This window comes from Nothoprocta perdicaria, unplaced genomic scaffold (assembly GCF_003342845.1).
Source record: "Nothoprocta perdicaria isolate Ctin4 unplaced genomic scaffold, notPer1 scaffold_157, whole genome shotgun sequence".
Taxonomy (NCBI): domain Eukaryota; kingdom Metazoa; phylum Chordata; class Aves; order Tinamiformes; family Tinamidae; genus Nothoprocta; species Nothoprocta perdicaria.
The window spans coordinates 467526-490970 of record NW_020454727.1 but is presented as its reverse complement, the minus strand read 5'-3'; the positions used below and the strand labels follow the sequence as shown (position 1 = coordinate 490970).

Sequence of the window (23445 nt, the reverse complement as noted above, 5' to 3'; positions counted from 1 at the left end):
CCCGGTCCCGGTCCCGGCGGGAACCGAGCGCGACGCGGCCCCTTCTCCCTGCAGGCATCGACTTCAAAATCAGGACCATCGAGCTGGATGGCAAGAGGATTAAGCTGCAGATCTGGTAAGAGTCGCTCCCGCCGCCGCCTCAGCAGCTCCCGGGGCGGCCGCGGCCCCGCTCCTCTCCCCGGTGGCGCCCAGCAGTCGTTACCGTAGCCTGGAAGCCGTAGTTGGAGCTTTAGTGTCTCTAAAGAGCGAGAGCGTGGAGTGGAGCGTGCGGCGCTGAGCCCGTGTTCTGGCCCTTGCAGGGACACGGCGGGGCAGGAGCGGTTCCGGACCATCACCACGGCCTACTACCGCGGAGCCATGGTAGGGACGCGCGGGCAGCGCCGGGCTTGGGGGCGCACGGGACGGGACGGAACCCGCGAGGCCGAAGGCTCCCGGCCCCCCTGCTCCTCCCGCGGAGCTGCCGGAGCCAGGGCCGCACAGGGATGTGCAGGGACCTGCAAACACCCACCCCGCCACAGCCGCCCGGACACAAACCAGGGCTAAATGTTACGTGTACCTTGGAGATATTGGGGTATTTTATTAGCCTTAAGTTTCTCTGTCATGGAAAAGTTGTTAACTTTAGCTTAAATCACTGCTAGCTCAAATAAGACCTTTTTCTTTTTAATCCTTAGGGCATTATGCTTGTCTACGACATCACCAATGAAAAATCTTTTGAAAATATTCGGAACTGGGTCAGGAATATTGAAGAGGTAACTTCTGCTTGCTTACTGAATATTGAAAATCCTGGCCCCRTTCTAGACATGGGTGAAAGCCAAGTGCTTCAGAGTCCTCCTGTTTCTAATTCCTGTCCTGCATGGTGAACTGGGGAAGCCGTAACAGAGGGAAACTGGTGACACCTTGGGTCACCTTGGATAGCAATTCATTGCATTCAAGTGAGAGCAAGTTAGATGGACTGTGGCCTTCCTAGTGATCAAGGGAACTAAGAGCTGTTTTCCTGGCACCATAAGTGACCTAGAGAGKTGTCTCTGTGGGGAGCTGAATCGCAGTGAGCTGCTGGGATGGAGTGATAAGCTTGTGGGGAGCTCGTAAAGCTGTTGAAAACATTTCACATCAGGAACTTTGTTTCAGTTCTTGGTTTGTGCTTCGCCTTTCTGATAGCGGTTGCCTACCAAACAGCAAGCTGAGGTACTCTCTTGTGTCTGTTTCCATGCCAGCACGCGTCCCCAGATGTTGAAAAAATGATTCTTGGGAATAAATGTGATGCGAATGACAAAAGGCAAGTGTCGAGGGAGCAAGGGGAGAAGGTGAGTGCYGCAGCCTGGCTCCAACTTGTCCCTGCTAGTTGGTGCTTGGAGCCAAAATCTTCTAAACCCCCCAGTCCCTTTGGACCCCGCGAAGCCCCTTGCTGCCGCATCCCTTTCAGAGCAAGTCGAGTCTCTGCTGCAGCCGCCTCAGCAGGACTTGAGCTCTTGTTTTGAAGCCCCAGCCGATGAGGTTGATCCGCTGCTTCCCAGAGCTCCCTGAAGCACCCACGGCTTCCCTGCTGCCTTTCATATTCATCCCCGTTACCTTAGTCAGAGCAGTGAGATCTTCTACGTGAAAGTTAAAATGGGTTTTACTCCTTTTGATGTATGTGTGCCCCAGCTGGAAAGACTCTGAGCTCAAAGTCTGCTCCTCTGCTGATAGAAAACCCGGGTTTCGTTGGGGAAAAGAGCGCAGGGTTAGTAGTCGGTGGTTTCTACACCTAAGAACATACCAGGCACTACCTGGGAAGTGCTGCTCTCCTCTGTGATCTGTTACAAGTGCCATGGTCACGACTGAAGCTTTTCTTCTGTAAAACAGAAGAACAAAGGYCGGTGAGAATAGATGCTGATAGGAGTGAGATTTGGTGCCTGGTTTTGCAGGTTGTTCTGCTTGAGTAAATCCCCAGTTCCTGGGAATCGCTCTGGGAGGGGGAGACCCAGCACAATTGGTTGTATTGCAGGCTGTTCCTGCAATTATCCATCTAACGTGAACCTGTTTTTGTTCAGCTTGCTGCAAGTTTTGGAATTAAGTTTATGGAGACGAGTGCAAAAGCAAATATAAACATAGAGAATGTAAGTATGCAACCTTTCSTGCTGTGTTTGGCCTTAGTTCATTCGTGCAAAGAAGCAATGAGAACTCGTGCCTGGGCTGACTGAATCCAAAACGCCAGCGTTAGATACTTTAGATGGTTATTAAATACGTTTCTTTGCCTCCTGTGAATGCATTCTCTAACCAATATTATTCTGAACAATTTGAATAATGTGGTGCTTTGAGCGAAATGCAGGGACATTTAACCAACTGGTTTGTCCTTGTAAATGGCCTTATCCAGTACATGGCCAAGGCAGCGTTTTGGCACTGCAGAAAACTTGGGTGTATCCACRTGGTGGGGTCTATGTCCTGTTAGTATTCAGTCTCAAAAGGGCAGTAGTGGAGTTAGAAAAGATGCAGGAAAAACAGGGGAAGGAGCTTTGAAACCTCAAGGAGAAAAACAATGATCCCACCGTCTTCAGGAGTTGGGTCTGTGTGCAAGAGTGGAAAGGCAGTTTATTATTAACAAAAACAAAAATAGGTTTTCTTAGTCTTGTAACTTTTCCCTGTTGTGCTTATAGGCATTTTTCACTCTTGCAAGAGATATCAAAGCAAAAATGGACAAGAAATTGGTGAGTAACTTTTACTGCTCAAGCTGTATTTAAATAGAAGAGGGGAGGTAAAAAAAAGAAAAGCGCCCTAAAACCCCCCTACCAGATCCTGTATTGACTGTGCTGTGGTGAATCCAGAGTATTTTGTGGGAGATGCACTGAAGATTATAGAAATTTATTTTTAGTCTTTGCAAACTAGTGTGGCCTTGGGATATTAACAGTTGTCTCTAAATTCAGAAATCAGTTGCAACAGTTGAGGTTCTATAAACAAAATTATCTTTTGTTTGCTTTATTGAAAGCCAAGTGAGTGGTAGAGGAGAGCAGTTTCAGGATATTTCTTGCTCTTGCAGTTTGAAAAACTGAATCATTTAACTGAAAAATACGGGAGGCCCACTTTGTACTTCACAGTCATCTTCAAACTCATGTTTAAATCTAGGTAGAGAACTAATGACTTTTTTTGATAATCATAAAATCATTTCTCAGGATACATTTGTAAAAGTCATGGTTCCTAGAACAAACAGACATATATCAATTTCAGTGTGTGGACTGAAGCTAACAGAAAATGAAATACTTTGGTAGCAAACAGTAAAAGTCAAACGTGTTTCCTTATTTTTATATATATATATATATATATATATATTTAATTTTGGCTGTCACTGAGTTTATAAAAGTAGGAAGAAGAAGTGCAGTCTGTGTTAGTCAGACCAAAAGCAGCAGATGCAGTGACCTCTGCTAGCGGCTGATGTAAAATTCACCTAAGTGAATGAAGATTCCTGCTCATCTCTGTGATAGTTTTTGTATAATCCCAGGCTTTGCGTCAGCAAAATGGATAAAGGAGAGGTGCAGGAGCTTGCAGGGATGCTGAGAGCTGTTCAGTATAAATAACTCAAAACTCTTTGACCCTTCAGGAAGGCAATAGCCCGCAAGGCAGCAACCAGGGAGTCAAAATCACACCAGACCAGCAAAGGAAAAGCAGCTTTTTCCGATGTGTTCTTCTGTGAGGGACACGGCCTTAATCTGAGCATCTGCTCAACTGAACTGGACTGTGCCTGTTCTGAGTGAGATTTCCTCTGTCTGTGGACTTTTCAGCATACCTTGTCACTCTGTGACTATCTGAATAAGAAATCGTTTATTTTAGTAATTGTCTGACTCTTCAATTTTGGAGACGAAACAAGTTTATTTTTGTCAGGTTGCCACTGGGCACGTGTATCGTCTAGCAGAGGGAATACAGATCCTGGGTGGCCTGTAATAGCGCCTTTGCTGACAGGCTTCAATCTTTTGTTCGTATCTGTAACGTATCCCGATTAGAGAGAAAAAACAATTAAGTTATGATCAAAATAAGAAACTGAAATGCCAATGTTAATAAAGTAGTGGTACGTGTACGTGCTACATGTGCATACCCACGTCGACGGATGCATAGAGAAGAATCGCATCAAAACAGCAGCACTTGGGCCAGCAGTCCAGGCCTGTACTTTCCTGAAGGCAGGAGGAAGCTTTCTGCATCTGTGTCCACTTTGTTTTGCTATTGCAGAGAAAATCCTTTCTCTGTTACCTTCTCAGTTGCGTTATTCTAGACAATCCGCAAGTACAATTGGAGTAAAAAAGAAAAAATCCTCCTCGAAGGAACTTCTATTTTTTTAAAAAGCCAAAGTGTGCTCTATAATCTYACAGATCTGTATAATGGGGAATTACTGTCTTCATATTAGAGATGACCGTGCTTAATTAAGTCATCCACACATTTAGACATGTTTAACAGGAGATAATCTGCTCCCAGGAGATACCTACACTCTGCTCCCGTGCCAGTGGTTGAGGCTGTGGTTGGATATGGAGCTTTCCTCAAATTGGCACCATCAGGCGCCAGCTCTTCCTTCTCCAGTTGACAATGTCACGAGGTCGTGACTGGTTCTAACTTGTGAGGAGAAAATGTATTGCACTGCTTCCAGTTGTGTGTGCCCACGCACACTTGCTCACATATGCAAAATAAATGTTGCACATACGAACACTTTCTGAAAACAACCTTTTTGGAGTGGCGATTTGCCTTGCTGCCCTCCGTGATCGTTTGGATTTCAGGCAGCAACGAACCTCTTGGTGTGCATCACTGCAAATGATGTTTAGTCCTCAGTGAAAATACTCTGTATTTATTCTTCTAAACACAGTCTACTACATTCCAATGTATAAAATAAAAAAGCCTAGTGAGGCTCCTGGGTAGCTGGTTGCTCTCAGTTCAGCGGCTGTAAGCCTAACACTAATTAGACTGATAGAAGGAGCCAGTAAGAGCCATCTGCTAAGAAGTGTGGTGTCAAGTAATTGAAGTAATGGTGTATTTAATCCAAACGAACATATCGGCTGTGTCCTGCAACTCACTGGAATTGTTAATGTGCTTTGTTTACATTGACAACTGCACTTGAGGGTAAAATTAAAGCTCATTTTAAAGCTAAAGAATTCATTCACCAGTTTGGTTTTCTTCAGGTTTGTGGTTTTATTTCTGGCCTTGCAGTAGCACCCTTTAAATGCTACATTAATTAAAAGATCTATCAGATTCATAATTAATCTTGATAAACCCTCAGCATGGAATTGGGCTCAACAGGATTATTGTCTGGTTTTTGAAAATCAAATAGAAAAAGAAAATTTAATTGTGCAACTCACTAGTTTATAAAAATGCATTTTATACGCATGACTTTGTTTAAAAAAAAAAGCTTTTTTTTTAATCTTTTAAAAAAACAGGCAATAGAACACAATGAACGCTGATCATTTTTAAAAACATATAAAACTTTCCAGAACCTCATGATGGTCAGGTTTGGGTTTTGTTTTTTTTTCCTCAAAGTGTAGTTCACAGTTGTAAGTTGGACAAGCAATAGTGCTCTGGGATAAGGATGCTTTTTGCAAGACTGCGTATGCTTCAGGCATAGAATTGGAGTAGAATTGGGTCTGAATATTGTTCCCCTACATAAAATGGATGCGTTTGCTTTGTTCCTGGCTTAGCAGTAAATGTGCATTTTCTCACGTCCATCTCTCTTGTACGTGAACGTAGCCAGATGTTGYGGTCACTCTGGTTGTTCCAAAGGGACTGGAAAGGAAGTGAGTAGTGTGAGGTTGATATCACAGGCTGCCCACCGGGATACTGGCTGCTTATTGACAGCATCTAAATCAATAATTTGTCTAGAGAGGAAAGGGAAAGACCCTATTAATTCACAGGTGGGAAGAATATGAAGAATGGAATTAGGCTTTTTCAGTTTCATTTTCTAAATTTTACATTACTCTTGCATTAAAGGTTAGCTCTTTGAATACTTTTTGTTTAAAGTTATGCTGGTTGTTACACATCTTTGCCTAATTTATAGCACAGTTTTCTTTTACAAAATGAACTGAATGAACAACTACACTGTTGCCCAATCTCAGGAAGTTTTATGCAGTTACTGTGACCTGCTGTCATCACTGCACTTCTAAGCTCTGCAGATTCTACATAGAAATTAAATCAATGTGAAATTTGATTTGATTTGAAAACTAAAATGCAAACCTAAGACAGGAATGCTTGGCTGTGAGTCTCTAAATACTGACATCAGATCTCAGATAAGTATGATAGGTAGTAGTTCTTATCACATAATGAAATTATGGTGCTTTTTCAAGTATGACATGAAAACAATGACCAGAAGATCCTTTGTGKTTTTTTTTTTTTTTAACTAAGGAGGGAATCATTTGAAACAGAATACAAAATCTGGAAAACTGAGTAGCTTCAATAGATCAGAAAAGCTAACAGTGTTTGCTACACATTCCTCGTGTCTAAACACCACTAAAATGTAAGGAATCAGTTAACAATTGCTGCTTGGTTTGCAGAGGAACAAACTTAGTTTTGAGCGAGTTCTCAAATTCCCTTATTTGAATGAGCATTGCAGAACTGTGTGGCTGACCTCATTTTTGAGGTTGCCTGCAGTGTTTCAGATAGTCCTCCGTCGTCTTGGAGCAGACCTGTCAGTACCCGGCCTGCCAGCGAAGGGTGGAACTGCCCTTTCCACACTTTGCCGTTTGACCACTTCGTTGTCTCGTTCCTGACATCAGAGCCTTACGCCAGCATCAGACTTTCAGCCTCAGATTTATAAATCCTATGGATTATTGTAAGTCTCCTTGTTGCTGCTGAAAATTATTTGATCTCTCCTTTCAYGTGGGATGCTGATCATCTTGCTGACAATTGTTAGGGGGGTTATGGTGGTGGTGGCTGTGTCCTTGGCTCAGAAGCTACCGTGATTTCCTGTCCTCCTGGCCATAAAGTGCTGGAGAGGGGATGGCCGCGTAGCTGCTTTCACAAGAGCGCCCATTTGTACTGGAAATCCATAGGGGATGGGAAAGAACGATGACTATCTTATATCTTTGTTTATATAGATGTAATAAAAATCTGTTCAATTGAACACGGATGGTAATGCGCAGGCTGATTATTTCAGGCTGCCTTATTCTTTGCCCCCTTTCGTTTACTCATTATTGGAGATTTTTTTTGGTTTCTGTAGTTAATACAGTAATTTAACAGACTAGTCTCCCTAGTCTTTGTGCAGGAGTTATCAGTTCTAAGGCGAGTGTAAATTGGGAGTTACCACGATTTGTTTCAAGAAAAAAATGGTGTATCCTAGAGTTTTAAAAAGCAACTTAAAACTTTTAAAAGTCATTACTTTTTTTGGCTGCCACCCTTTCCACATTGCAGCTGCTTTTTTAAACGCTTCTCACTGGTTCTCMTGTTTGTATTAAAAGCAAAACTGTTGTTTATGTATGTATGTTTTTACTCTGTTGTACAGGTCCCTGAGCACTGCATAAATAAACTTCTTATGAAAATGTAAATTTAAAAGAAACTTTTCTTAGTTTGTCAGTGCTGTTTATCATTCATAGATGATATAGAGATTCTCATGTTAAAAATRCATATTTTCCAAATGTAGTTTTAATCTGCAGGAGGCGGGAGGTGTTTTAACTAATAAGGTGTTTTATTACAAATTTTTGGGGAAGGTATAACTTGAGTTACATACAAGTTCCTCTAATATCTGATAATACTTGAACTAAAAACTATTTACCATATCACTGCTAAGGTCAGATGTATTCTAGCTGGAGGAGGGGAGAGAAATAGACAGTTCTGTGGAAATACACACATTTTGCTACATTACAGGGAAATTCGTGACAAAGAGTATGATAAATCATTCCTTTTAAAGAAGTAAACAGGAGTCAAAGTTTTCTGACCAGTTGACCTAAAATTGTCCTCTGGGGCTCTCATTTTCTTCTCTCATGGGCAGTAACCTCCAATGAAACAAGTTTGTTGTAGGCTCAAGAAGCATTTCCATCTCTGCATTCACTAGTTTCAGATTCGAATGTGGAATGTACTGTTAAAACAAACAAAAAGTAATGATCACGTATGTATAACTCTCTTGGAAGGCATTCGCTAAAATTAATGCTGGGAATGCTGCATTGTGTAAGACAGCCACATTCAAGTAGCTAATCTTATGCAGTTAATGAGGACATGCCAAGTAGCAATGTCAACTTTTTTTTATTATTGTTACTGTTGTTATTACTAGGCCTCTTAATTGCATAAATGTAGATATGAGGCTCAAAAAAACAAGTTATAAAAGCCCACACACTTGAATTTCAAATATCTGTTTTTCCTGTCTTTGGTGGTGGGCACCTTTACTGGAAAATGCCAGGGAACAGTGGTGATCTCCAGAGAGATTTAAACACTCTGGAAGCCTCAGACAAAAATGAGCAGGAGCAGTTTCTTGATATGAGATATTACCTGAGAAAATCAGGAGCTCGTACTATCATATGCTGAAAGTCTTCCAGAGAAAGTTTGCCGTCGTTGTCCAGATCGGCTTCATCAATGACCTTGTTGCAYGCAAGGTTGACTTCTTCTGGGGTGAGCTCGTTTCGAGTCAGCTTGTTCACTGTTTTCTCCAGATCCGATTTGCATATGTAATCATCATTGTTAAAATCTGACAAAGGAAGCAAAATAAATTCAAAATGACAAAGTCAGTATTTTACGCAGTTGGTTGCCAAAGCACAATGGGAAGGGTTTGGTTATAATGGTTATAATGCATTTATATAAATAGTGTTTTCATATCACAAATGAAAAGTGCTGCAGTTATCTGTATGGGCTTGTATAAACATTCAATAACAAAATACCAGGCCCTGAGCCTTGGATTTTTATCTCACATAAGGGTAGTAATATAGCTTAATTGTAAATAGCTTAGTGGCTAAACTTGGCTTAATGGTCTAGCCATAATTAAAACATCCTAGCAAATTAGTACCACTAAACAAAATGCAAGGAGCCAGCATGAAGTTAAAAGAAGGGTATAGAGTGCTCAGTCTGGGGGAGTTCACTTTTTCAATAGTTCTTTTTCACAGCTTAAATCACATTTTTTTTTTCTTTTTTTTTTTTTTGGTATATGTCATTAATATGTTGCTTGGCTTTGGCTGATCACTAAGGAAGTAACTGAAAATGGTGTTGTCAGAAAAGAAGAAATAAATCTTTAAAAATGGCCTTGAGGAAAATTGCTGATTTTTTTTTTGTTTTGTTTTGTTTTTTCCTCAAAAAAACCCTACAAATTTATGGGCAGCCAAATCCCTTGTGCTGCACTTTTCCAAGCARTCTCTAACATGGAAGAAATATTTCTAAAAGGTTTATCAGGTCTTGAAAAGTGCAAATAATCTCAGGTTGTAAATTCTCTAGTAAATCCTAAATTCTAACCAGATAACTTCAGAGACAAAAAAATATAGAGGGCCAGAAGTTTCTAGGGCAACAGGCGTTCAAAGGCAACAAATAGAAAGAGTGTATTAAGAAGATCCCTGTCTAGAGATACTGATATTTTGGATTCCTACATCCAGCTGCAGGATTTCCCCAAACTTGCATTGTATGCCTGTCTCACTCACCATAAATTTTAAAGGCATAGTAGGCTTTCAAGTCTCTAGGAGCCATTTCACTCATCACTGAAAACATGTCCAAAAAATCATCCAAAGTCATGTTGCCTTCTCCATCCTCGGAGAAAACCTCTGCTATCCGCTGGCGGAATGGATTGTCCTGGGAAACAGAACACGGGAGCAAGGGATGGTCACCTTTTCTAGTATTTATTTCTATGCAGATAAGACACAATTGGAGCGAGATTATTTTTGTTACAACCCCCTCTTGGCAATCAAATACTCCCTTTGCGGCTCTTATTTTCCTGTCTCATGTTGTCTTAGAAGTAGACACAGCTGCAGCCTTCTTTAACCTTTGCACATTTTCAGTGATTTTTCCAAAGGAAATCCCTAGAAACTTCCAGAAAGTCTTTGACTTACAGTTGCCAAAATTGATTTGTATTTCAGCCTCCCAGCAATTAGTACCGGATGAATTATTTAAAAAAACGGGCATATCAAACTGAAACATGTCACTTGATTCTACTTGTGTTCCTCGCACTGTACCTTCAGCTCTGGCATGCTGCCAATGAGTTCATAGGGAAGTGTCACATCTGGTTTGGCTGTGTAGTCAAGTGGAACTAGCTGTGGGGCTAGATCTCGGTATCTGTAAAAGAGCCTGAAATAGAAAGAAAGACCAATTTAGGGAACAAGATAGTTAGAGCTCTAAAAACAATGTGTTTGCCTTTTCCRTGTCATTTTTTGTACTTCGCATCCTTTACCAGATGGATGGGATCAGTCACTAAATATCATTTAATATGCTCGCTAGCTGATGGTGGAAGAAATAATCTCTTTTTTTTTCCCCTCCAAGGTTTCAGATTTACTTCGACAGTGCAGACAATGATATAGAAGCATGTAGTGTATTTATGATATATTTATGATAACAAGGCACAAGATCTTCAGCCTGAGGTCCACCTAATCAGTTTTYGAATACATAAAAAGTCATTGTAAGGCAGCAGGGATCTGGTTTCCAAGTCAACAATGAATGTGACTAGAAATAATTGGCTACATTGCCCCACACAAGATCTGGTTTAAATGTCAGAACACAAATCTGGAGCTCTAAAGCCAAAGAGATTATTTAGCTCTTGAATCTGGGACCAACTCTAGGTTGTTTTATATCCACCCTAAGTATTTTTCTGCTTCTTTGCACAGAACCATATTCAGAAGACAGAAAATATTCACTAAATYATTTGGACATTTTTAGTACTTTTTCATGCTATTCGCTTAAGTTCTTGAGCTAGTCTAGGGATCCTGTTCGCAGCTGTTGTCAGCAAAACAATAGCACAGGGATCCTTATCAATAATAAATATCTTATGATACAGTTATGGTTCTGGCCTCTATTTATTACATGGGAAGGCAGGCAGCTTTATATTTCACTCATTACAGAATCATTTATATTTTATTCCGAACTGAATTCAGGTACAGATTCCAAGGTTCTAACCAGGGATGTGTTCCGCGTGAAATTGTCAGTTGTGCTCTGCCTTTCAGAGAAATCAGCAACTAATGTGTTGAGAAATGCAGAAATTGAGCATTTATCTTCCTGTTCATTTGCCTGGCGGTTAGCAAAGGAAATGCAGCTTTGCTTTTGTGCATGTTACTGTCCGTGAAAACACCATTCACAACAGGAGGAGAACAAGTTTTCAGGGAAGATTTTTCGATCCAACATCAACAGGGTATGGGAACACATCTTCATCGCTTCTTTTGGACACATTAAATGGATCAGTCTATGAAGGCCTTAGGGGAAAATGCACCTTACAGTAACAGAACAGATTTTTGTTTTGTTTTGTTTTGTTTTTTTACGAATTATTTACATGCAAAATTTWWWAAAAAAATAAAATTGATATAGACTTTACAATTTTATAGAATAGACAAAGTATCCCAAACAATATCACTATACTTTGAAGCATATATTATAAAACAAAGTGAGGCGACCATGAAGTTGCTGTGAACGTGTACACGGAAACATAACTTATCACATTTACTTCAGACGGAGAGAGTGGTACTTTAATACAAAATTTAGATCTGGCTCAGTTTGTGACAGATGATGTAGCTTCTGTAAATTAAAAAAAAAAAAAAAAAGCAATGGCAGTGCTCAGATTTTCCAAAGATGTGGGGATGATTCTGTAAACTATCACGTTATTTTTCAATAAATTCATTTTTAAAATATTTTTAAAAAATCATCCAGAATATAGCAACTCTTGTACTTTGCTCACAAAATATCACACACACGACTCACCTCAGAATTTCTTTCCTTGTAAAGAATGTGCAGTCCTGTGAATTAGAAAAGACRTGTTATGACAGTTTTAAATGCGTTGCCAAAACTTTTCTAATACAGTGACTTAAAAACTTATTATTGTACAAAGAGCCAAGCATTATTTTTTTTGATCTATAATAATGATTATTTCATAAGCCTTCTTCTTGAGGTAAGAAATAAAGTATGTTACTTAAACTTTTGATGTTACTTGATACTTAACCTCCACGATAAAATAAAATAAAATAAAATAAAATAAAATAAAATAAAATAAAATAAAATAAAATAAAATAAAATAAAATAAAATAAAATAAAATAAAATAAAAAGATTGCTTTAAAAACATTTGGTCTTTAAAGACATTTGGTCTAAACAGCCATGTAGTCTGGCCCGGTTCTATACCTGATATGCATCCAGTTGCTCTGGGGTGAAAATGGTTTGTTTGTTGCCCATTTCTGGCCCTGGGCGCTGACTCCTGTCCCGTCATTCTTCCCTCAAAGTTACCTTTATAGGAGGGCCGGATATTCCGATAATAAAAGCTGCAACAATGAGGTTCAGGTATCAAAGGATCAAGTAACCAGCCTCCCCATTGCATGGGCTGCAAAGACTCATAATAGACGCATTTCATCGAATCTTTAGTCTGGCTACTTAAGGCTCTCATCCAGCATCACTCACCTGTCTCCTCTGTGCACAACAGAGACTCATATTACAGTATTTCACCAAACAACTAATAGCTTCTTGGTTGCGTCTTTTAACTAGGTAGACTCCATATGCTGTATTTCTTTCCACTCTTGCAAATATTTTGAATTATCTAAAAACTGTTTGGCAGCTCTTCCTTAAGAATTAACATTAAATGCTAGAAATAAGTAATAATGGAAGTATAATCCCCTTTCCCTTCTTTCTGAGTTTTCTGGGTGCTACATATTATGCACTACCACCAAGAGCATGATACTTTGTGCTGAGGACAGCATCTAAAAAAGCCTCTATTTGGTGCTGTTTAGCAGTATACRTTATTATAAGCTAATGATCATTACTGTGACATGCATACATACACACATTTCAGACTAAAATGCGTATGAATATATGATTTGCCTGTAAGAACTTGAATGTGATGTTAAAGGTTACATGAAATGCAGTATATGAAAACTGAAAGGTGCCGTTGAAGGCAAGAAATACRAATCACAAGGGCCGAGGGAAGGACTGGCTGCAAGGCCCCAGCACGGAGCAGGCTCGGTGTCCAGGGTGGACGATGTCGAGATTCTTGCCCATTCGTCCCTTAAATCGGCAGCTTTGGCGACCAAAGAAGCCCCGTCGCCTGGTTTGGAGGCTGCATCTGCGGGGTGCTGACCACAGGTAGGCAGAAGGGCTCCGCTGCAGAAAGAACCGCCGGCCCGGCTCACCGTCCGGCCATAAAACCGGTAAAAACCATTCAGAATGGGTGTTTTGGCGCATAAACACGGGTGGGGAGCCGGGTCGGGGCTCGGCGCGGCGGCTCCTCGCGGCCTCCCCTCAGGCGCGCGGCTCGCGCGGCGCCGCCTTCCCGCGCGCGCGGCTGCCGTTGCCGGGGCAACGCGGCGGCGCGCGGCGGCGGCCGCCAGGGGGCGCCGCAGGGCGGCGGCGGCGCGCGGAACATGGCGGACTACGAGGCGGTGCAGCCGGGCCCGCTGCGGCTCAAGGGCAGCGGCGGCGTCCTGAGCGCGGGCAAGCGGTGAGGGGGAGGCGGCGAGGGGCGCCCCGGAGGCGGCGGGAGACGGGGCCGGGGGAGGCGGCGTGCGGGCGCTGAGCGCGCTCCGTCCTCAGGAAGAAGAAGAAGGCGAAGGAGAAGGGCCAGATCCTGGAGCAGATCGTGAGCAGCAAGAAGCAGGAGGAGGAGAAGAAGCGCGGCCTGGACAAGCGGACGCCGGCGCAGGTGGCCTACGAGAAGATGCAGGAGAAGCGGGTAAGGCCGCGCGGGTGGCCCGGGCAGCCCTTGGGGCCGCGCTGGGCCCGGGAGCAGCGAGCGAGGGGGGTAACGGCGGCTCTTGTGTCCCCCCAGCAAATGGAGAGGATCCTGAAGAAAGCCTCCAAGACCCACAAGCAGAGAGTGGAGGTGAGCACCGCATTCACCCATTTACCCCACTTCGGCCGGGGTTTATCCACACGGGAGGTGTTGGCGGCTCACGGGAGCAGCTTTGCACCACGAAACCCCCAAGTGGGGGGCTGCAGGGCCCTGGCACCATCCAGCCGTACTCAAATCATCAACATTTCACCTTTTCTCTCCCCTCTTTCCCGCCCCTAGGACTTCAACAGGCACCTGGACACCCTGACAGAGCATTACGACATTCCTAAAGTCAGCTGGACTAAGTGAAGGGGCTCCACAGCCGCATCATTGCTTTGTAAATCCGTGTATTCCAGTAYTGAACGTTTAATATATCTTCTGAAACGCCTATGGCCTTGCACTGTCATATTTCACCACCTTTTACACAAAGTATTCAACAAAATCTCTGCTTGGCTTGTGGAAGCTCTGATTTATATCGATGCCAGGGGCTCTCTTCTAAGAGCCCACAACCAAAAACAACCGGTGTGMGACAGCTGGAAAACTGCCCTGCGAGTGTTGGTACCAACTGCTCTTCCTTCTGGAGCTGGAGGATCTGGGTGTCCCTCACTTACTGAAAGCTTCCCTTGTAAATTATAGGAGCTGTTTTTCGTTTGTGTCTAGAGTTCTTGGAGAGTTTGGTTTCTGTTTTCTAAAACCCTCTTGTAATACAGATGTAACTTCTCATTAAAATGCTTTCATCCTTTTTTTTTTTTTTTTTTTTTTTTTGTGCTCAGTTACCTGTAACAAGAAGTAAGCACTGATAAAAACAGCTGTTCGCGTGTGCAGTTTTCCTCACAGTTTCTCTCTTGGCATACAGTTTGCGCTCTTGTTTTGAGAAAAACAACGTCCAGAATCCCGACCTTTCCCTTAAAACTGGTTTGGGTGAAAGGGCTGGGTCGCCCAGGGGCTTCAGGGTCTCCCAAACCGCCCCCTTTGTGGGCTGCGCCCCCTCATCCCGTCCGGGCCGCGGACCCATTTCCAGGCAGCTCGGAACCGCGGAGGGACCTATTTAACGGGCGCACAACYGGGCCGCGTATCCCTGCGCCCGGCAGCCGGGCCTCGTTGCGCCGCTTCCCGCCGGAAGTGGCGGCGCGGGCGGCGGAAGTGGCTCGGTGCGGCGGCGCGATGTCGGCCAGCGCCGTCTACGTGCTGGACCTGAAGGGGAAGGTGAGGCCGGGAGCGGAGCCGAGCGGCCTCGGGACGCTGAGGGGCCTCTGGCGGCGGCCTCCGCCCGCAGGGAGCGGAGCCGGGCGGCGGTCCCGAGCTGCGCCCCCCGGGCCCCCGTTACGCTCCGTTGCAGGCGGCCCCGCTCAGCCCACGGGGGGTTTCCCATCCTAAAGGGCGTTACTGGGGGGCGCGCACCCGCAGGTGACGGGTACGTGAATACAAGGAACAGGGCTCGTGTTTTAGGGAGGTATTTTGGAGCCCCATCTGCCAGGGTTGGCCTGAGAAGCAGGAGGAGCGAAGCTGGAGTCAAACCTGTTAACGTTTTCCAGGGTACTGAGTGGCACTCCAGGGATTTTGTTGCACCTGGGTGGTAAAGTCAACTGCAAAAAGAGGAAAAAAAAGTTACTGATTTTGTGACCCTTTCCGCAGGTTCTCATCTGTCGAAATTACCGTGGAGATGTGGACATGTCGGAGGTGGAGCATTTTATGCCGATCCTTATGGAAAAGGAAGAAGAGGGGACACTGTCTCCCATCCTGGCACACGGAGGAGTTCGTTTTATGTGGATTAAACATAACAACCTCTATCGTATCCTCTGTGCTGCAGGTCGCTCGCACAAGTGTCAGCTGCTGCTCCGTTGTTTTCCCTGCTTGTGTCTAAGTGCAAAGAGCTGTGGGAAGTGGCATGAGGATGGTTTTAATAAATACAGCAGCCTTATGCTTTAGATAATATAATGTGTACCAGCAGCATAATACATAAATACCTACATTAATTTTACTCTAATAAGCCAAGTCCTGGATCTTCGTATCTTGACCAGAGATGCTGTTAACTAAATCCTAATATTTTGGCCAGCCTTATTTGCTATACTGTAGTATACAGTATGCTGTAGTTTTGAAAATGCACTTGCTAAAAGTGTTTTGAAAGGTAATTCTGTGTGTGTATTCCTGAACATCCTCCGCCAGTTGTTGCAACTTCCAAGAAAAATGCTTGTGTATCACTCGTGTTCTCATTCCTCTATAAAGTAGTTCAGGTGAGTATGAAAATTTAATTTTAAAAGCAAATTCTGTGTTTTTTTTCTTTCTATATTAAGTCTCTTTCTTTTTATATATTTGGTTATATTGTAGACATATTTTCCTAACCCTTAATAATGGAATTGATATTTTGTAGCTGAGGAGACAGAGGATGTGACACAATGCTGTGAATAGTTGCCCAAGACCTGAGAACAGAAGGGAGGATTGGGAACTCATTGCATGCGACATAATCGGGATCACATAATGTGTGTTTTATGCTCGGTTCATCCGTACTTGGCTTGAAAAAATAATTTGACTGGAATACATGTTTTTCATTACAGCCAAGAGTTATGTCTTGAGATGCTGTGGTTCTCTTTGAAGTGAGGTGAAAATGCTGTGGTTCCTCAATAATATCCTCCTCCTTCCCTTCCCTTTTCTGTTGTTTCAGGTTTTTTCTGAGTATTTCAAGGAGCTGGAAGAGGAGAGCATTCGGGATAATTTTGTTATTATTTATGAGTTGTTAGATGAGCTTATGGATTTTGGTTATCCACAAACCACCGATAGTAAAATTTTACAAGAGTAAGTAACAGTTTGTTTCACTTTCCGTGACAAATTCCTTAAGAAGATCCTGGCACTACAATATGCAAAGCAATGTTTTGGCTTGATCTCTTTGCCAAAAAAAATCTAGTGTTTCTCAAGACGTAGGTCTGTGCCACGAGAATTCCTTTAAGTGTTGCTCATATGAATTGGATGTAAGCGATGCTTTGAAAGCTGTAAAGTGTAATTTTTGTGTTTTCTGCACCCATTATGTGGTTGTGAAGGTACATCACTCAGGAAGGTCACAAACTTGAAACTGGAGCTCCACGTCCGCCTGCCACTGTGACTAATGCTGTTTCATGGAGATCAGAAGGGATAAAATACAGGAAAAATGAAGTGTTCCTGGATGTTATAGAGTCCGTTAACCTGTTGGTGAGCGTCTTTTATATGAACTCTTAATGAGAATTCTAGTAGTAGGTGCTGTMAAGAGCTTTTGGTAGCCTGCAGTTTGTCACACTAACTGTGGCTAGCTGTGCTGTGGCACGTCAAACAATCTATATATCTTAAGAATGAGGCATCTGGTAGATTAATGGCACTTTAGTTGGATGTAATTTGTTTCTGCAAGCTCTKATGCTAACTTCTGGTGTGTCCTTTCCTCCTCCTCCTTCCATTTGTCCCCATCACCTCCCTCTATCTCTCCTTTGACGTGATTTCTCAAGAGAAAGGAATCAGAAAAAGAGTGGGTGGGGGAGTGTTGTTTGTTCTTGTGACGTGTCACGTCAGAGCGTTCTTATCTTTCTTTGCCTTGCTTCTCAGGTCAGTGCCAATGGAAATGTATTACGGAGCGAGATTGTTGGGTCCATTAAAATGAGAGTCTTTCTCTCAGGAATGCCGGAGCTTCGCCTTGGGTTAAACGACAAAGTTCTCTTTGATAACACAGGCCGTGAGTATTTCAGTGTTATCTCTGTAATCAAGAATGTTGTCTGGCTGCTTAGACCTTGAGAAGCTCGAAGCTCAGCTGAAAGATTCATTCATAAAACATAGAATTATTCCCTCTACTAGTGTAGAAAACCATGTCAGGTCTTTTGTGTGGCAGAACCAACCAAGAATAGATTACTACGGTAAACATCAGCAGGCTTCCTGATCTCTCTTCACTGAGGCTTCTGTAGTCCTCAAACTGTATTAAGCTAAATGAAATACTGGTCGAAGCAGGGGGGATTGTCAGCAGAGAGCTACTTTTTAACCTGCTGTGATGAGATTTTTTTGGACATAACTTTTGTAGTAGCTTGAAACTTTGGCATGTGTATTTTCTGCTAGGTGGCAAAAGTAAATCAGTAGAACTGGAAGATGTAAAGTTTCACCAATGTGTTCGTCTCTCTCGCTTTGAAAATGACAGGACGATTTCTTTCATTCCACCTGATGGAGAGTTTGAACTCATGTCATATCGTCTTAATACCCACGTAAGTCTGGACGTTTGGATCTTAGCTTATAATCTTCTTTTTAATGAGAATATTATAGAGCATCAGTAATATTGTTATTTTTTCTCATATTCTTCTTGAATTATGAGCAGTACAGTAATTACCAAGTCAACTATTAATAGCAAAGCCTTGGGCAACACTTTTTAGAAGAAGTAGGAAAGGGTTTGAAAATAGCTTGACAGTATGTCTCTAAAATTCCGTTTCTATGAATAATCTTTTTTTAAGCTAATGTACAATGAATTGACAGTGCTGCAATTCACTGACAACAGCGGTGTTTTAGGCTATGGTGATAAGAGTAAACCTTGGCAAAAGAGAAGTTCATTATGTAGAATGTACTTAATATGCACCCATGACAGGAGACAGCAAATAAAGTCATTAAGTTTCCCCTCAGTGGACTGTTAATTCTTAAAAATAATGCCTTAATTTAGAGTTGCTGTTCTTAGGAGTTGTCATAGTTCAGTCTTTTGTGAATTGAAATTTTTAGATGAAAGTGTTTGTTATTAGAATTTTTTTTTCTGAGGTATACTTTTTAAGCCTATAAGTTTGGTCATATTTCTGTGTGCGTATATTAATATTTCCCCATTTGTATAAACATTTAAAAAAAAATAAGTTGGCCATTTGAAACTCTACAGTCTTCTTCTGTGGGTTTCATATACTGAGAGTACCCTGGGGAAACAACGTTTTCCTGACCGTGTCAAAATAAAACCTACAGCTGTTGAGTGTTTCTTCACCACCAGGTAAAACCACTGATCTGGATTGAGTCTGTGATTGAAAAACATTCCCACAGTCGCATCGAGTACATGATCAAGGTCAGAAGTTCTAAAATAATTATGCCTAATTTTAGTCTCCCCTCTCATTTGTTTTTGAAGCTTGACTGATGGTACATGCAGTTTTATACAAATATTTAGTATTTCTGTGGGTTTTGCATCTCTTGCAAGTTTCATTTGTAAGGTAAAATCTCAGCATTATAATTCTATTTTTCAGTAAATAGCTTGGGGTGGAGGGGAATTTTGTGTCTCATTTCTCTAAATCATTTGCATACTGAAAAATGAAAGGGAAATATTTAGAGGTCTGCTTTTCTCACTTTTCTTCTTCAGGCAAAAAGTCAGTTTAAACGTAGATCAACTGCCAACAATGTGGAGATTCACATTCCAGTTCCCAATGATGCAGACTCACCAAAGTTCAAAACCACGGTTGGAAGCGTCAAATGGGTTCCAGAGAACAGTGAGATTGTCTGGTCCATTAAATCTTTCCCAGTAAGTGTTACTTGCCTAGTCTGACTAGTGTAATTAGTATTCATGGTTTATGAAAGTTCAAACTCACTTTAAAGCAAATTCTGATAATATCAAGCTATAGTAGTACTGTCCTTTTCCATCCCATCATTGTCACAGATGAAGAATTGCAGCTTGCCCACAAATACATTAGATTTCACTGCTTAAAACTTTTTTTAGGTGGGATAATTTTGCAGGATTAGGTTCGACAGCAGAGTTTGAGGGATGTCAGTGGATGGCATAATCCTTTGGCCTGGGTTTAGCAGCAGCTGTTGTAGTTTGTCAGATGGTGTTCCTTAGGCAGTACCATGAATAATAATCTCCTTTTAAATGCTTGTGGGAGGGTAGCACAGTTTTCTGTTGTGATTTCGCTGGGCTGGTCAGCAATACCAAAAGAAAAAGACTGATTTGCTTTGTCGTCATTGATGGCAAAACTGTTGAAAAAAGTGAGAGTTGTGTCCCTTGGCTGGTCTTAATTAGATCTGCAGTTGAGAAAATACTTTTATTTTTTAATAGAAACAGGTGCTCTTAAATTTTAGAGAAGAGCTGAAGTGATTACTGGAGCTCGGCAGTCATTAGCTTATTGTTGGAAGCTTTTATTTTTGAAAAAATAAGTCCTTTTTTTTTTTGGATAGGGTGGAAAGGAGTATCTGATGAGAGCTCACTTTGGACTTCCAAGTGTTGAAGCTGAAGATAAAGAAGGAAAACCTCCCATTAGTGTCAAGTTTGAGATTCCATATTTCACCACATCGGGAATCCAGGTCAGTAGCTGAAAAGAGAAAGTTAATGGTAAATTAACRTGCAAGACATAAATTGTTGCAGTTAAGCTTTGAGTCTTACTTGTAAAGCTCCTGTGTTAACTTAATTGTTCCAGGATGTTTAATGACCTGGCTGACTCTTGTCTCCTGTAAATACTTCCTCCTTGCATGAAGGTGCTGCGAGTGGCTGCGTTATTTCAGATAAAGCATGGGCTAGTGCAGGTGTCTGGCCTTTGTCCCCATATTTGCACCCGAAAGCTTTGTGCTTCCTATTTTTCCTGCTCCCTGTCCATAAAAAGCTTCTTTTGACAAGCAGTATTGTTTTGTTAACTCCCATCAGCCAAGAAGTGTTTATGGAAAAGACTTTTCTTTCCAGGTCCGTTACTTAAAGATAATTGAGAAGAGTGGCTATCAGGCTCTCCCGTGGGTTCGTTACATTACCCAGAATGGAGGTGAGTTGGAAAACAATAGACTGTCGAAATATCAGTCTCGTATATGTTAATTCTCCAGCACATGCCTACACTTTAAAACATACAAGAACATTTGTTCTTTACCTGACTCTTCCAGGTTCAGGCATGAGTTTGTTTTCATGGTCATTCTACATAGAAGCCTTTCTTTTAGGTTATTTCTGCATATCTATGTATCTCAATTTGTTGATCATAGGCATTAAAGTGTATATATGTGTGTATATAATATATATATATTATTTTTAAACAGACTACCAGCTTCGAACACAGTAAACGCCTTGCAAGCACCACAGAAGACAAAACTTCAAGCCTAGAATTTGTTTGCGAAGACCTCTGTGGTACTGAGAGCTGTGAATGTTGTTGCCAAGGTCTTGTATCTACAAACACGGATTGTGCAGGAGAAAGATGGGAAATTTACTGTTTTCAATAATGTGTTTGAGCGTATGAACCATTAGTATCGATTGTGAGGATATTTATTTCATTCATTGAACATGCTGATCTTGCTGCTAAATGCAATTACAGTAGGAGTAGCAGTTATCTTGAGGAGACAGGAATCCAGAATGAACCTTGAGAATGTCTTGTCAATGCCTTGTCAGTTGTACTCACAAAGTCTTTAGTATTCATATTTTAGAGTCTTTAAAGACATTGGCAGCACTGTACTACAAATTAGAGAGATGATTGTGCAATTCCATGACTGCTGAACGCGTAGTTGTATTTAGCCCAAAGTATTTATTTTTTCCTCCRGGGCATCTGGGTGCCTTAACTCATTCAAAGCTCTGTTAACTTATAAAGATTTACTGAATAAGAGTTAAAACTATCCCAAGTCCAAAAAATCGTTTGTGCTTTTTGAATGGTTTTTCAACTTAATTCGTCTTGAGGAACAGCTTCATTAAGTTTACAGGTGTGTTAAAGACCAAGTTCACAGAAAGCAAGAGTTCACAAACCTACATTCAGTGGGAACATCTCTGTGGAAGCATGATGATTGCTGGTTCAGATTAGTTCAGGTGCAAGTTGAAAAGATCCAATACATTATAAAAACCCTATGCCAATTAAGTACTACTTGCTTTTTCTTTATTAGTAAGATGAAATTCAAAAGTATAATGTGTAGGTATAAGACCTTAGATGAAGTAATTCAAAGGACCAAAACAGTTGTGGAGGCAATGAAATTTAATAGGAAGATAGTGGATTTTTTCTTTTTTTTTTTTTGCCAAATAGCAGTAACATTCTCCAGCCTCTTCCTGACAATTGATTGTTGTTTATGGAGAGGCTGATGGAAATACAGTTACCGTTTCTCTTCTGTTTCTTGCCTTTGTGTCCGTTTTGGGCAGATTGTTCCGGTTTTTGCTATAATTCTCTGGAGTTATTTGCCCTGAAAGGGATGCTTGCTTTCTCAGTCTCCTCCATTTGTAAACAACTGTTGTTATAAGCTTCCTGGCAGAATGCAGAGCAGTTCAGAATGTTGTGCTTAAAAGGTGTCTTTTCTTTTTTTTTTCTTTCTTAATTTTTTTATCATGTTGTTTCTTTTTTTTTTTTCAGAGAAAATAAGATTGGCATGGGTGTATATAGTTCTGATTTCAGATTAAAAAAGAAAAACAATTCAGTATTTTCTTTATTTTTTTTAGAATGTTTTTTGTTTGAGTTTAGTACTCCTGACAGATGCTGAATTTGAACTGCTGAAAGCTCAGTATGTGTCCCTGAACTTGATGTAATATATAGAGAGCTCTGTTGACTCTGCCATAACGTTGGAAAGATATTCTGCTCATTGTCCCCGTTAAATCCTTGTAGAATATAAGTACCTACGCTATATATTATTAGGAAAAAAATTGATTAAATTCCCCTGAGATGCAGCTTCTATCATGTTACAGGAAGGTGTGTTTTGGAGAGGACTGACAGCTGAAGGGGTCAGGTTGGTAACAGGGCAGGGGCTGGGTGCACGATCACCGATGAGGGAAGGTGTGTTCTGGAGGAAGGTTACCGTATTTGTCACCCACCAGGCTTTATGTTGAAACAGATCACCCTGGTCAAGATCTCGGTTCCACTGCTCATTTTCATTTGAAAAATTAAGCTTATGACTGGACAAAACATTTTATATTAAAGTTGTAACTGGTTGACAAATTACTTGATCCGTCTGATGCTTTTATTCCTCAAACTGTTTAATCACTGTAAAATGTCACTCTCTGTGAAAAAATATAGGAAAAATATTTTATAGCAATTTGAGTGTGTTTTGGTGGTGGGGCAACAGCCCAAGTAGTCCAAGGCGTAGTAAAGGGCAAAAAGGCCTCTCTCCATCACTTGTATCTCATTCTTTTGTCACAGCCTCAACTCTTAGAGCATCTTCAGTTATTGTAGCATCAGACCTGAGTAAGTGGGATTTGCCAGTACTTCTGGCTTTTATAAAGTTATTCTTGATATATTTTAAATTGGAAAAAAAAATCTTTGCTATAGTACTACATATGCTCAGCAAACTTTACACATTTCTGAACGTATATATATTGATTAACACCTACTACTTATCCATTAATTGCTGAAATACTGTATTGTTACATACTGTATCTCTCATTTCTGCTTTTATATTTGTGTATTTTGAAAATAACTCTTTTGGGGGAGGGCAGGGGAGGAACCCAGGAGCGAGCTCTGTGCTCAAAGCAACTGCATCTGTCTATGTTGTCTTCAGCATCCCCTCGAACACGGGACGTAGGAGATGTGCCTGCTCTGCCGGCAGGTGGCCATCCGAGCCTGCTGCACGTTGCAGGACCACAGAATGGTTGAGGTTGGAAGGGACCTCTGGAGATCATCCAGTCCAACCTTCCTGCTCCAGCAGGGACACCCAGAGCACGGGGCACAGGGCGGCATCCAGG

At 41.7% G+C, this 23445-nt stretch overlaps 4 protein-coding genes across 5 annotated transcripts in view; 3 read left to right on the top strand and 1 right to left on the bottom strand.

Annotated features, from left to right (window-relative positions):
* Window positions 1-4999, top strand: part of RAB8A (RAB8A, member RAS oncogene family) — a 5256-nt gene extending 257 nt beyond the window's left edge. The window contains exons 2-8 of the mRNA XM_026035231.1: window positions 55-115; window positions 300-360; window positions 672-749; window positions 1215-1304; window positions 2031-2096; window positions 2634-2684; window positions 3572-4999. Of these exons, the coding sequence (XP_025891016.1) occupies window positions 55-115; window positions 300-360; window positions 672-749; window positions 1215-1304; window positions 2031-2096; window positions 2634-2684; window positions 3572-3664 (500 nt within the window). The 3' untranslated portion in view covers window positions 3665-4999. The remainder of the gene's footprint in view (window positions 1-54; window positions 116-299; window positions 361-671; window positions 750-1214; window positions 1305-2030; window positions 2097-2633; window positions 2685-3571) is intronic.
* Window positions 5000-7918: 2919 nt separating this feature from the next.
* On the bottom strand, window positions 7919-12543 carry CIB3 (calcium and integrin binding family member 3). 2 transcript variants are annotated; one of them, XM_026035245.1, is made up of 7 exons: window positions 12500-12543; window positions 12227-12363; window positions 11812-11846; window positions 10083-10194; window positions 9555-9702; window positions 8422-8617; window positions 7919-8014 (listed from the first exon to the last, which is right to left on the bottom strand). In XM_026035245.1, the coding sequence occupies exons 2-7, from the start codon at window positions 12275-12277 to the stop codon at window positions 7993-7995; spliced, it is 564 nt and encodes a 187-aa protein (XP_025891030.1). In that variant the 5' UTR covers window positions 12278-12363; window positions 12500-12543; the 3' UTR covers window positions 7919-7992. The 2 variants fall into 2 exon arrangements, with proteins under 2 accessions (XP_025891030.1, XP_025891029.1); XM_026035244.1 differs by lacking the exon at window positions 12500-12543 and having other exon boundaries at window positions 12227-12393.
* A 912-nt stretch (window positions 12544-13455) lies between these two features.
* On the top strand, window positions 13456-14601 carry FAM32A (family with sequence similarity 32 member A). Its single transcript, XM_026035234.1, has 4 exons — window positions 13456-13532; window positions 13625-13763; window positions 13860-13913; window positions 14103-14601. Exons 1-4 carry the CDS (start codon window positions 13456-13458, stop codon window positions 14169-14171), a joined length of 339 nt encoding a protein of 112 aa, XP_025891019.1. The 3' UTR covers window positions 14172-14601.
* A 397-nt stretch (window positions 14602-14998) lies between these two features.
* On the top strand, window positions 14999-22440 carry AP1M1 (adaptor related protein complex 1 subunit mu 1). The gene is made up of 12 exons (XM_026035213.1): window positions 14999-15068; window positions 15498-15654; window positions 16029-16096; window positions 16525-16655; window positions 16898-17045; window positions 17430-17556; window positions 17931-18073; window positions 18829-18900; window positions 19189-19347; window positions 19998-20123; window positions 20497-20572; window positions 20838-22440. Exons 1-12 carry the CDS (start codon window positions 15027-15029, stop codon window positions 20858-20860), a joined length of 1272 nt encoding a protein of 423 aa, XP_025890998.1. The 5' UTR covers window positions 14999-15026; the 3' UTR covers window positions 20861-22440.
* Window positions 22441-23445: the final 1005 nt, after the last annotated feature.

What these genes read in the sequence shown, in the direction of transcription:
- FAM32A (XM_026035234.1), top strand. Translation starts at nt 13,456, where the DNA reads ATGGCGGACTACGAGGCGGTGCAGCCGGGCCCGCTGCGGCTCAAGGGC. An exon ending in AGAAGATGCAGGAGAAGCGG is followed by an intron (nt 13,764 to 13,859) that starts GTAAGGCCGCGC and finishes GTGTCCCCCCAG; the next exon opens with CAAATGGAGAGGATCCTGAA. An exon ending in CCCACAAGCAGAGAGTGGAG is followed by an intron (nt 13,914 to 14,102) that starts GTGAGCACCGCA and finishes TCCCGCCCCTAG; the next exon opens with GACTTCAACAGGCACCTGGA.
- AP1M1 (XM_026035213.1), top strand. Translation starts at nt 15,027, where the DNA reads ATGTCGGCCAGCGCCGTCTACGTGCTGGACCTGAAGGGGAAG. An exon ending in TGCTGGACCTGAAGGGGAAG is followed by an intron (nt 15,069 to 15,497) that starts GTGAGGCCGGGA and finishes CCCTTTCCGCAG; the next exon opens with GTTCTCATCTGTCGAAATTA. An exon ending in GATAGTAAAATTTTACAAGA is followed by an intron (nt 16,656 to 16,897) that starts GTAAGTAACAGT and finishes GTGGTTGTGAAG; the next exon opens with GTACATCACTCAGGAAGGTC.